This window comes from Solanum tuberosum, unplaced genomic scaffold (assembly GCF_000226075.1).
Source record: "Solanum tuberosum cultivar DM 1-3 516 R44 unplaced genomic scaffold, SolTub_3.0 scf00600, whole genome shotgun sequence".
Classification (NCBI taxonomy): Eukaryota; Viridiplantae; Streptophyta; class Magnoliopsida; order Solanales; family Solanaceae; genus Solanum; species Solanum tuberosum.
The window spans coordinates 162,708-175,451 of record NW_006239514.1 but is presented as its reverse complement, the minus strand read 5'-3'; the positions used below and the strand labels follow the sequence as shown (position 1 = coordinate 175,451).

General features: G+C 34.7%; 2 protein-coding genes across 2 annotated transcripts; both read right to left on the bottom strand.

Moving 5' to 3' along the window:
• Positions 1–4,004: 4,004 nt before the first annotated feature.
• On the bottom strand, positions 4,005–9,136 carry LOC102588998 (mini-chromosome maintenance complex-binding protein). The gene is made up of 14 exons (XM_006365926.2): positions 8,764–9,136; positions 8,571–8,684; positions 8,373–8,486; positions 7,948–8,079; positions 7,788–7,832; positions 7,470–7,589; positions 7,222–7,383; positions 6,242–6,316; positions 5,577–5,690; positions 5,278–5,480; positions 5,046–5,181; positions 4,614–4,841; positions 4,271–4,338; positions 4,005–4,187 (listed from the first exon to the last, which is right to left on the bottom strand). The coding sequence occupies exons 1-14, from the start codon at positions 8,929–8,931 to the stop codon at positions 4,076–4,078; spliced, it is 1,791 nt and encodes a 596-aa protein (XP_006365988.1). The 5' UTR covers positions 8,932–9,136; the 3' UTR covers positions 4,005–4,075.
• A 2,319-nt stretch (positions 9,137–11,455) lies between these two features.
• LOC102588672 (uncharacterized) lies at positions 11,456–12,548 on the bottom strand. The gene is made up of 3 exons (XM_006365925.2): positions 12,168–12,548; positions 11,876–11,939; positions 11,456–11,772 (listed from the first exon to the last, which is right to left on the bottom strand). Exons 1-3 carry the CDS (start codon positions 12,471–12,473, stop codon positions 11,603–11,605), a joined length of 540 nt encoding a protein of 179 aa, XP_006365987.1. The 5' UTR covers positions 12,474–12,548; the 3' UTR covers positions 11,456–11,602.
• Between the last annotated feature and the right edge of the window lie 196 nt (positions 12,549–12,744).

Genomic DNA, 12,744 nt, shown 5'->3' with positions numbered 1-12,744 from the left:
AACCATGGATGATGTTTTTCCATGTAGCGCTGGTAGTCTTTAGATGCTTATTACTAGTTTGGAGGTCTGTATTTCTAGTGTATTTATTGGTGAGGAGAGTGGCCCAAATGGATTTAGGTTTTTTGTAAAGTCTCCATGCTAGTTTTATGAGCATTACATCATTTCTAGCACTACAATTTTGTACTCCCAAACCCCCGAATTTCTTGTCCTTAGTTACTACATCCCAACTTAGCATGTGAAGTTTCCTCTTAACGTCACGTCAGTAGTACCCCAAATAAAATTACGTTGTACTCTATCGACTTGCTTTGTAATGGTACTAGGTAATTTGATATACTGCATAACATGGGTAGTCATATGACTAAGAGAAGATTTAACAAGGGTCGTTCGCCCCGCTATATTTAGAAACTTTGTTTTCCAACTTGCCAATTTGGATTGGAGGTTGTCGGTTATAAATTGAAAGTCTCTTTTTTGCGGTCTTTTATTGAACATGGTGAAGCCTAAATATTTTCCAAAAGATATGCTTGTTTTGATCTTCATGGAGGAGGAGATCTCATCTTTAATCTCTTTGGAACAATTATTAGAGAAGAGGATTTTTTATTTGTGGTTATTGATCCTCTGACCTGACCAAGAACAAAAATTATCAAGGATTTTAATAATGCTATTGCTACTTTCTTTGGTTGCCTGGGACATAAGTACTAGATCGTCTGCAAAGAAAAGATGTGAAAGGCTTGGGCCGTAGGTGGAGATTTTAATGGGGATCCATATTTTCAAATTAACCGCTTGATTGATTTGGTGAGAGAGTACTTCCATACATAGAATAAACATATAGGGGGACATATGGTCACCTTGTCTTAAGCCCCTAGAAGGAAAGAAAAAATCCGTACCTGTACCATTAATCAAGATAGCAGTTCTATTGGTACAAATACATGACATGATAAGATTGATTATATTCCTAGGGAAGTTGAAGTAGTGAAGTATTTGTCTTACAAAAGATCATTCTATTTTGTCAAAAGCATTTTCAAGTTCTATTTTAGCAATGACGTTCCCAGTTTTTCCCTTCATTTTTCTAAAGTGGCTAATGATCTCTTGGACAATAATGGCATTGTCAGTAGCCTGTTGATTTTTAAGAAAACTTGATTGACAAGGCCCAATCAACTTATCCATTATTGGTTTGAGTCTTCTAGATATAATCTTAGTGATAATTTTATAAGTCGTGTTGCACAGACTAATGGAACGAAAGTTTTTTGGCGAGGTTGCATTTTTACACTTAGGAATCAAACAAACATGAGTCATGTTGATATCCTCGAGAATGCATTCTTTTTTAAAAACATTCTTACAGAATGAGATTACAGATTCTCCAACTATGTGCCAATACTTTTGATAGAAAAAAGGGTGCAATCCATCTGGACCTAGAGCTTTAAAGGGATGGAAGGAGTTGATAACATTCTTGATTTCCCCATCAGAAGGCTCGGAGCCTAAAAGGGCGCTATCTTCTGCAGATAAGGTGATAGATCCATGTATAATGGGGTAGTTATAGGTTTGGGAGTTACATGTCCTGAATAAATTATTATAATATGAGGTAATATGTTGCAGGATCAAATGTTGCTCATAGATCCAAGTGTTATCCTCCAATTTAAGGGAGAGAATTTTGTTCCTTCTACGATGATTTAGAGTGGTAGTATGGAAAAATTTGCTATTAGCATCCCCTTCATTAAGCCAATTTATTCTAGATTTAAGTTTCCAGAACTCCTCTTCTCTTTTTAGAATATCATTATATTCTTTGATGAGATCTTGTTCAAGGTCTAGAAGAAAATAACTATTCGGATAGTTTTTAGAATTGTATAATATTATTTTTCTTATAGAAAATGTTACCAAAAGTATTCTTATTCCAAGTGGTAACGTCTCGCTCGAATTGTGAGATAGCATCAGGGAGGTTGTGAGCATTTTTCCAAGTATTATCAATAATATTAGGGAGTTCTAGATGGGAGGACCACATTGTTTCGAATCTAAAGATACGTTTTTTATTAGTAACTATATCTTTTAGGAGAGATAGGAGTAATGGGCAATGGTCGGAGTGAGTTCTGGGTAGATGGAGCACTTGAGTGTCTGGAAAGCTCATTAGCCAATCATAGTTGGCTAATTAACATAAATATGTTAATTATAGTTGACTAGTGAGGCATGGAGGAAGGCGATTGAATATTGATGATTGTATGGTATCCGTATTGTATGTATGGTTTTATAGTGTTTAATTAACATAAATATTATGAAGGCTAAACTTATATACAGTCCCTTAAACCCCCGTTTAGACACTTGAACTCAGCCTTCTTCCAAATATAAACACAATACTATATACAATTTGGTTACTCAAAATACATCTGAAACAGAGGTTGTGATTAATTGATTAAATGTTGAAGAAAACTGAGGTACCTTATTAAAGCCACTCCAATTATTGGTTGGTTAACTACTCAAGTAAAGAACTTGTGCCAACTCCCGCTCAAACAAGGTTCTATAGATTCGATAGGTTGTCACAAAAAAAAATAGAATTTATATTGATACGAGTACATAAATAACATTCTTGATTTCCCCATCAAAAGGCTCGGAGCCTAAAAGGGCGCTATCTTCTGCAGATAAGGTGATAGATCCATGTATAATGGGGTAGTTATAGGTTTGGGAGTTACATGTCTTGAATAAATTATTATAATATGAGGTAATATGTTGCTCATAGATCCAAGTGTTATCCTCCAATTTAAGGGGAGAGAATTTTGTTCCTTCTACGATGATTTAGAGTGGTAGTATGGAAAAATTGGTATTAGCATCCCCTTCATTAAGCCAATTTTATTCTAGATTTAAGTTTCCAGAACTCCTCTTCTCTTTTTTAGAATATCATTATATTCTTTGATGAGATCTTGTTCAAGGTCCAAAAGGAAATAACTATTCGGATAGTTTTTAGAATTGTGGATACCTTGCAGTCTTTTTATAATATTATTTTTCTTATAGAAAATGTTACCAAAAGTATTCTTATTCCAAGTGGTAACGTCTCGCTCAAATTGTGAGATAGCATCAGGGAGGTTGTGAGCATTTTTCCAAGTATTATCAATAATATTAGGGAGTTCTGGATGGGAAGACCATATTGTTTCGAATCTAAAGATACATTTTTTATCAGTAACTATATCTTTAAGGAGAGATAGGAGTAATGGGCAATGGTCGGAGTGGGTTCTGGGTAGATGGAGCACTTGAGTGTCTGGAAAGTTCATTAGCCAATCATAGTTGGCTAATTAACATAAATATGTTAATTATAGTTGGCTAGTGAGGCATGGAGACAGGCAATTGAATATTGATGATTGTATGGTATCCGTATTGTATGTATGGTTTTACAGTGTTTAATTAACATAAATATTATTGAATATTGATGATTGTATGGTATCCGTATTGTATGTATGGTTTTATAGTGTTTAATTAACATAAATATTATGAAGGCTAAACTTATATACAGTCCCTTAAACCCCATTTAGACACTTGAACTCAGCCTTCTTCCAAATATAAACACAATACTATATACAATTTGGTTACTCAAAATACATCTTAAACACAGGTTGTGATTAATTGATTAAATGCTGGAGGAAACTGAGGTACCCTATTAAAAGCCACTCCAATTATTGGTTGGTTAACTACTCAAGTAAAGAATTTGTGCCAACTCCAGCTCAAACAAGGTTCTATAGATTCGATAGGTTGTCACAAAAAAAAAAAAAATTTATATTGATACGAGTACATAAATAACATTCTTGATTTCCCCATCAAAAGGCTCGGAGCCTAAAAGGGCGCTATCTTCTGCAGATAAGGTGATAGATCCATGTATAATGGGGTAGTTATAGGTTTGGGAGTTACATGTCTTGAATAAATTATTATAATATGAGGTAATATGTTGCTCATAGATCCAAGTGTTATCCTCCAATTTAAGGGAGACATAATATTGGAGAAATGCTAAGCAGAACATCAGTCCACTCTACCAGCAAAACTGGAAGGATTAGGCACATCATCTTTTATACAAAGTGAAGAAACTGCTTTACAAACTGCCCTATAATCTCTCCTTTCGGAGGCGCTCTAATTCTTTGGCCATTTGCCAATGTTCTAAGGTTAAAGTGGTTTCACCAAAACTTAGAGATACAAGACGACCCATTGTCAGAAACCTGCAGAACAAAAACACTGGCTTCAATACAACCACTGTCATGACATGAACACCAAATGAAGTTCAACTAATACTGCAACTGACCTGCTGAAATCTAGGCTACCTAAGCTTCTATCAGCCTGCCTTGCCGCTACTAAGTCATCTTCTACCACCTGTGATATGGCAACCAATAATTAGTCAAAACAACTTTGGAAGATTTACAATCACCACTTTGGATCACAAACAATAAGCATAAGAGTTTCAAGGGGACTTTTTACCAAGGAGAGTGGTTGTTGAGAATCATTTATCATAAGCAGGGTAACACAAAGTGTTTAAATGGAAAAATGTTCATACAAATCTAAGATGGCCATTTTATCGTAACCCCACATTGAGAGTTTCCAGATAATGTTTAAACTCATCTTCTGAGATGTCAATCATAAACTCTTACCTTCTGCATCTCTTGCGTAATAGAGTGAGACAACGATCTCATAGTAGCCAGGTACCATCTCCAAGATTGCAGAACTTCTATCTCAACATCTTGAGCAGCATCTACTGACAATGGTCGAAATGGTAAAACCAAATCTGCTGGGAGTATGTTGGATTTCCCCTCAGAAAGAACTAGCAACTGAATGTCCGCAGGCATGTCCATTTTATAATAAGTGAAGTCATATTCAACCTAACAAAAAAAAGAAGAGAAGAAAAACTGGCTATAAGATGGACTCATAGTTATGAAAACTATGTATAAACTCCACCTGCATGTATAATCTTAACCTGATAATATGATCATACTATATTATTATCTCACTTTAGCATATACTACTGTCTTCCAATACCGGACACAAGAGAAAGGATATTTGCAAGTTTATCAATCCATTATTACCTTTTGCTGTTCCAACAAGCTTTGCAGGACTCTTGCATTCTCAAGCCCAATAGGATTAAGTCTCCCTTCTTGTAATTGAGTCTCGTCAATAGTTAAATGAGAACCTTCAGCAAGTTGCAGTATCCCTGATGCCAGCCTGAAGCATTCACCACAAAGTTACACGAATGACCAATGACATGTCAACTGAACATAAAAATCAGTAAATCTGGTTAATCATATTGAACTGCTGTACCTATTAGTTTGATAATTTTTTTTGGGGGCAAGAGGAATTTTGTTAAGGTAATCCACTGTTAAAGGTACACAATGTGTGAACGGTAGAAGGTTCTTGAGTGCAAGATTAAGACGATGACCATAAACAGACAGGGTCTCCTTGTTAAAACATGTTAGGTTCAAGGAAAGCTTTCCAACGGCAGTTGAATCCACTCTAGCATGCACCTGAAAGAAATGGAGAATATACTTGATATTAGTATCTTACTTATTTAAAGTCTAATCTATCCAGCTACAGGTAAGAAAAATGAGTCATTTTCATGCCTTAGACAACAGATGCAATAACATGAGATTAGCTGCTACACCATCATTTCCTAGGATAGTCGTGAGATGCCTTAATAGAGTTTCCCTTATTTCTTTCACCAGGTGGGATTTAAGCTGCAACAATCATAACAAGAACGAGGACCATTAATCACAAGAAAAAGAGAAGTAATTAGTCTACAGTGCAAGAATAATTTATGCTGACAAACCCCACACCTGCATTATTTCCTGCATACTGCCAACAAAAACCCTCCTACCCTACACCCTCCAACCCCCCAAAAAAGACTCAACAAGAACATACCTAGTGAAATCCCACAAGTGGGATCGAGGAAGGGCAGTGTTTACGCAGACCATACCCCTAACTCATGGAAGTAAGGAGACTTACCAGAAGACCCTCGGCTCGAGTATAACATATCCAAATAATGAAAAAAGGAAAGTGACGGAGGAGAAACAAACAACTAATAAAGAAACAGTAACAATACAAAATAATGCAATAGCCTAAACACAATCAACAACAAGTGATGGTGGATTCAAAAGCAAGACACTAAAAGGAAATGGCTAAACCCCTCCAAAAAACAAGACAACACTCGATACCTACTAACCTTCTACCCTAATAAGCGACCTCCATACTAGGTAAAATAACAAGAGCTTGCAATCCCACTACTTACCTCAAGTGTGGGAGAACCTGTAATAAAGTCTTGATTGGAAAGCTTCTTGTGAATAAGGCAATGGAGTCGAGGTACCTGAATCAGAGAAGCCTCTTAAAGTGCATTTATAACCACAGTGATGGAAACTGGCAGCAGGAATACATTCACATTAAAGTATTCAAACCAAAGAAAGAATAAAAAGGAAATAACAACAGGAAGACCAGTCTGGGAACAAAACACTAATAAAGTTAAACCAAATATGGTGTACTCGGAGACTTGATTGTTTTTATACCACTGGCCTCTCCACATAATCATTCTGCACAGTTGATTTTTTATTTTTTTTTATAACCGAGAAATCCATCTGTGACCCGCCCTTTGGACCAATCACAGCCTTCTAAACTTGGTGGATAATGGGCCCGCCCCTCTACCCTTCTCCACTTAAATACCGGGCTTCGCTTTGCATGGTGTGGGGCTTGAACCTGCGACCTAAGCCACAAATCCTCCACATTCTGCACAGTTGATTTAGCTCCCTACTAGATGTCAATTTCTTCTTGGTTTTAGCTTAAGCTTCTGCACAGTTGATTTAGCTCCCTACCAGATGTCAATTTATTCTTGGTTTTATAGCTTAAGTTTCTGCACAGTTGATTCAGCTCCCTACCAGATGTCAATTTATTCTTAGTTTTAACTTAAGCACTGTAGCCATCAAATGATTTAATAGATACAGATATCAGGAGCAATTGCAATGGTTTCCATTGCACAGAAAAATACAGTACCCTGATCTATGCCCTTGTATGTGCTATATAGAATGTAGTGAATTCTTAACTGTGATGTTCCCTTTTAATTTGATCCGGAAAACAGAATGACATACTAATATTCCATAATCAAGTATCAAAGCCAGTGGTGACAGATAATGATAATTGGTCTACAATTCTGACACCCTAAATCTCAGTCCATATAATTAAAGAAGGTCTCAACTAATAAAATACATTACAAGAAAATACCTTGGTTGGAGGCATCTGAGTCTGTGTATCATCATCACCCAAATAGCCCAAAATATCATTGTCAACATTTTTGTCTACCGAAAACTCCGGATCAAATGTTAAGACACCAATGAACTCAAAAACATCATTTAGCTTCAAATCAGATTCAGGAGAGTCGTATATCTGTAAGATTACAAATGTACCGGTAAAATTTTAGCAGATAAGGTGCACACGCAAACTTCAGCTTAAACTAGCAACTAAAGATTTACCTTCACAAGACATGGCAAAGAATTTCTGTCAAAATATGGAAGCACACTCGTAGCTGAACCAATGTCAGCAGTTGGAGTGTCCCCTAGATTGGATGAATTGGAAGTGATCCCATCCTCACGCTGTTGTGTTAACAAAAAATCAAGAAGCTTAATCAGATGTTGATGGATAACAATGTGATGAATAGACAAAAAATGCAACCACTGAGAGCAACCAAAAAGACCAGAAGTTTACATCCACAATTTTCAAGTCAAGTACAGCTAGTGATTGGTAGTTGAATAGAGTAAGAGAGAAGTAACAATGAACTCAGTGTGACATACCATCTTTTTATTGGAGGTGGAAGCTTGAACCTCCTCATTTGTCACCTATCAATAAACAAATCATTAAAACGCCTTATGTGTATATGTCTATTAGTCAACTAGTTGATTATACTAGCAAAAGTTTAACTTCGGTACATCCAGACAAACAAATGGAACATACTTGCATATCAATGTCATCCATTGCTGTATCATCCTCCCTATGGCGTTTCTCCCTTTGTGGAGATGAGGAAATTGAACTTGGATTGAGCAGGGATTCAGAGGAATATTCAATCCATGAATTCTGCCCTGGAACCTAAAGCAACACCAGAAAATCAATTATTTAATTGTGTTTCTCAAGAATCAAAACAGAAGTAAGCAGGGTTTCTTTTTTGATAAGGTACAACAGGATACTAAGAAACACACTGTCTAGCAAAAGAATTACAGTATTAAATCTTCTTCCATAATCCAAAAGATAAAATAGGATTTTCATCATCTAGCCAGCAACCATTCCACCATAAATGTAGATTTTGAAGACATGTTCTTCACAAAAGAAAAGGAGTATGTCTAGTGGATAAACAAGAAAGTAACAAGGTTTTCAAGACTCACAGGAACACAGTAAAGTAATCGCCGCTCCCACACTCGCATGTCAGGTGAAGATCCCGTAGCCATAGGGAATTGAAAGAAGTCACCAAACTTATTCGTTCTCCAAGTTTCTCCATCCTAATTAGAACATTAAAAAAAAAATAGTAACGAAGACATAGGTACTCTGTAAGTGAGAAAGCAGGCACAAAAATGATATTATACCTTGTACATGCCAACATATAATTCATTTCCCAGCATATCTTGTATCATTCCCCGAAATCGAACAAGAGTATTGGATTTCAGCCGTGCAATAGATGAAGGATTCAGAACTGGAACCTATAAAAACAAGATACTACTACTAATCAGCTACTCTTCTAAAAAAAAAATAGAACCGAGTGGAATTTCAAGACAAAACCTGAGAAAGGCCGCCATCGTCATAGAGAAACTTCCTGAATAGATCAATGGCGCCCCAGTCCTTGCCGTCGAACGCGGCTGGATCAGAGACTTTACTTAGCGCATTTTCAAATGTCGATCGGACAGCTCCCTGTGGATTTAGTAGGCAATCGTAAGCGACTCCCACCATTGTTGATTGTATTCGCCGGAGAAAAGGAAAGTAGAGTTAGGGTTGAAGGAGAAATGGCAGTTGCTGGTTAAGCTATAACTGATCTAAAGTAGGTGCCATTTCCCGCCAAGCTATGGGATTTCCCGCCAATTTGGCCGGTTGGGTTTAAGTCCAGTTATAAATTTCGGGCCCCAATTTTGGATTGGGCTCTATAGGACCATTCTGCACTCCGGGAGAACCTAACATATATTTCTGATGATAATCATTTAATTTATGAGGAATTGACACGTAAAAACTACTTCATAATGACCTATTTTTCTTTTTAGTTTGTTTAAGAAAAAATATATTTTTTCTTTTTTTCGTAAAATTTTAATTTTAATTTTTCATATGACATGTTCCCGTCCATAAGATTCAAGGACGATTTAAGGACATTTTTGTACATTTAACATAATTTTAATTTAGAACCACAAAATTGAATTTTTTTCTTTATTTTCTTAAATTTTGTGTCAAGTTAAACTATGTCATTCCTTTTTAAACAAAGTGAGTCTCATTCTTAGATTAAATTGATAGTAGCTAGGGTGTACAAGACCGAATCGAAAACCGAACCGAACCAAACCACAAACCAAAAAAAAAAACCGACTAGTGATTTGGTTTGACTTGGTTTGGTATTGAAAAAACAACTCGACTATATTTTGGTTGGTTTGGTTTTAACTAAAGAAAATCAACCCGAGACCAAACCAACCCGACATAATATATAAAATCTTAAAATTTTATTTTATACATAAAAATATTTACTTTGATATAAGTTTTAAATATTTCTTATACTTTTTCATAGTTTTTATCTTTTAATATATTATTTAAAGTTTGAAACTTAGAATTCTGAATGGTCCAATAAAGATTATTGTCTACAGATGTTGGTAATTATAATAAAACTTAAATCAAAATCAAATTAATACTAATGCAAAAAGGAAATCAATTCAACACTAAGAATAACAATAATATTGAATATTTGTTCTTTGGTTTTACATTGGTTTAGACAATTAATATACATAATCTATTTTTAATTTCCTTTAATATTTAGTGTAACTAATACTTATTAAACTTATTTTAGCATTATTTAGTACTTTTAAATTATAATCATTTTCAGTATGACTTGCTAATTTGCAATATTTGTTTTATGCAATTTCATTATTATTATTTTGTTGGATATTTTAGTGTCATTAATCATATCATATTTTTGTGTTATTTTCTTAAGAAACACCTTAGATAGTTGTATTTTGGTAGGATTAAAGAAATATTTGAAGTACAAGTAAATTATATGTTTGTATGAATACTTTACCGAAAAAATTCGAAAATCCGAAAAACCCGAAAAAATCCAAGATTGAAAAACCCGAAATTTATTGGTTTGGTTTGGTTTATAAATTTAAAAATCTGACACAAATGGTTTGGTTTGATATTTGAAAAACCCGAACCAACCCGGCCATGTACACCCCTAATAGTAGCCATTGGGTCACATATCAATCCATTTTAAATGGGCTGAAATAGGTTGAGCTAACAAATGAGCAGGTCAATAACCAATCCAAATCTAAATGGATTGAGCGGGTTGGGTTTGATTTTGCCACCCCTAGTGAAAAGTCGAATGAGGGTCTCCTCACATGTGAAAGAATGATGTTAGTTTCATTTAAGGGCATGTTTTTTAGTGAAAAAAATAATCTAAATAATCTCATCCATCATTTATTAAAATAACAAAACAAGGAAACAAGCGAATGTTTAGATATTTTGAAGTGAACTTAAATTTTTTACCTTTGAACGCTTATAATTGCAAAACTTGCAATCGATACTTGGACTCCTCAATGTTTTCATTTTATAATACTACAAACATCTAGTTCAATTGAATATACACCTTCCGGATTATTGAGACATGACTATAAAATTTCAAAAAACAAAATATATAATAGAAGAAAATAAAAGATGAATGAGAAAATGTGAAGTGACTAACTCTATATTTATTATTGAAGAAAGAGATATAACTTCAGGTAAAAAGTTAATAAAAGAAATTGTAGTTCATCTATTTATGGGCGAACTACCTTTAAACTTGGTGATGTGTTTTAGGTTGAACTGACGAAAGTTAACTTCGATTATCACAATTTGCTCACAATTGGACGAAGTGTCCATTTAGGTTTGTATTGAATCTCTTTTATTATGAAGTGCCCAAAAAATGTTCATTTTAAAGTCGTACTCTCCTTATAATCTGCAAAGAGAAAGATTATTTTTTCCAATGGTGGTATCCAGATCATTTTGAGCTCTCACTCATTAATATGGGGCAATGATGAAGTTAGTAGCTGGGATACGAGTTCGATCGAATTCAATAATTTTCACTTATAAAAAAGTGTTTGTGTCAAGAAATTTATTCAATATGTACAACTATAAGAATTTAGAACTCAATTATTATCATGATTCTAAAATGAGAATTCATAAAGTTAAAAAATCATAGCTCCGCCTCTGAATACACTGATATACTTTTGAATAACTCTATTCAAGAGGCTAAGACCAATTGATAACATTCATGATTGAGTCAAGAAAAAAAGAGAAACACAAAATGGCCAAGGCTGTTATATTCTTATGAGTTCATATATAAGAGGAGGAAATAGTACGTACTACTAATTAGCCCTTAAGATATATACTACAAAATTCATCTTGAGAAGAGCTTGGTGAAGAAATTTCCAGAGTGGGATTTTTCTAGGCAAGCTACGTGCGCATATCTTCCCAATTTGTCAACTTGCCTTGCTTCTCCACTCGTATCTTTCTTGCAAACCTTGCACGTTTTGTCTACCCATCCCTCCTCCACATATTGTCCATCCACTGTTAATTTGTTCCCAAAAACAAAAACAAAAAAAAGAGTGGTTAATTAAAGCCATAGATAATTACATAATATAATTAATTAGGAGTATATAGATATAATTACCCTCAACGTAGGACTTGAAGAAATCTTTGTATGTCCCACCAATCTTCCTTCTCAGAGCTCCATACTACAAAAAAAGTCGTCTTCATAAGTAAACAAGTACTAATACACAACTTGATTAACATATAGTGTTAGTGTCGTTTGGTAGTTGGTAAAAGTTATGCAAGTATTAGTAACTTAGTGATGTACGAGGGAATTTATGTATTTTTTTATGTCGGTATTCATATATTAGTTAGCTATATAACTTATCTCCAAACAAGTTATCAAACGATGCATTATAGAAATGAGAATTTACCTGTTCTCTAGACATTCTCTCTCCGGATTGTGTTTTTTCTCTTGCTTCATCAAGAAGCTCAGCGTCCTTTGAAGATCTAACTTGGGAAAAATCAAGAGCTTCAGTTACACTTGAAAACAAAGATTGTTTCCTCTTATTTTTTGGTTCTTCTTCTTGTGTATCCTCTTTTTTAGCCTTTGCTGAAATTGCTACTAGTTTTGATGAGCAAATTCTGCTGCTACGAAGAATACTGCATTTGGGGAAATATTCTGAACCACTCAAATAGTAATTTTGAGAAGGTGAAAAGGGAATAGCCCTCAGCCCCATTATATTGTATGAATTTGAGACTTAATTAATTACTACCTTGAAGCTGTACCTTTATATGAGAATTTTGTTTTTGGCATAGCTATTTTTTTATATTAGAATAGAAAATGCAGGGCCAGTCCCATAACTGGTGGTTCATAACATATGACGTGGCTTTTGGCTGACAACTTAAATTCCTTAAATAAAATATTTCCCAATAATATTACTCCTCTTGTCTATAGATTTGTCATTTTTCACCTTTCATGTGGTTATAATGAATTTTGTTTCTCTTATT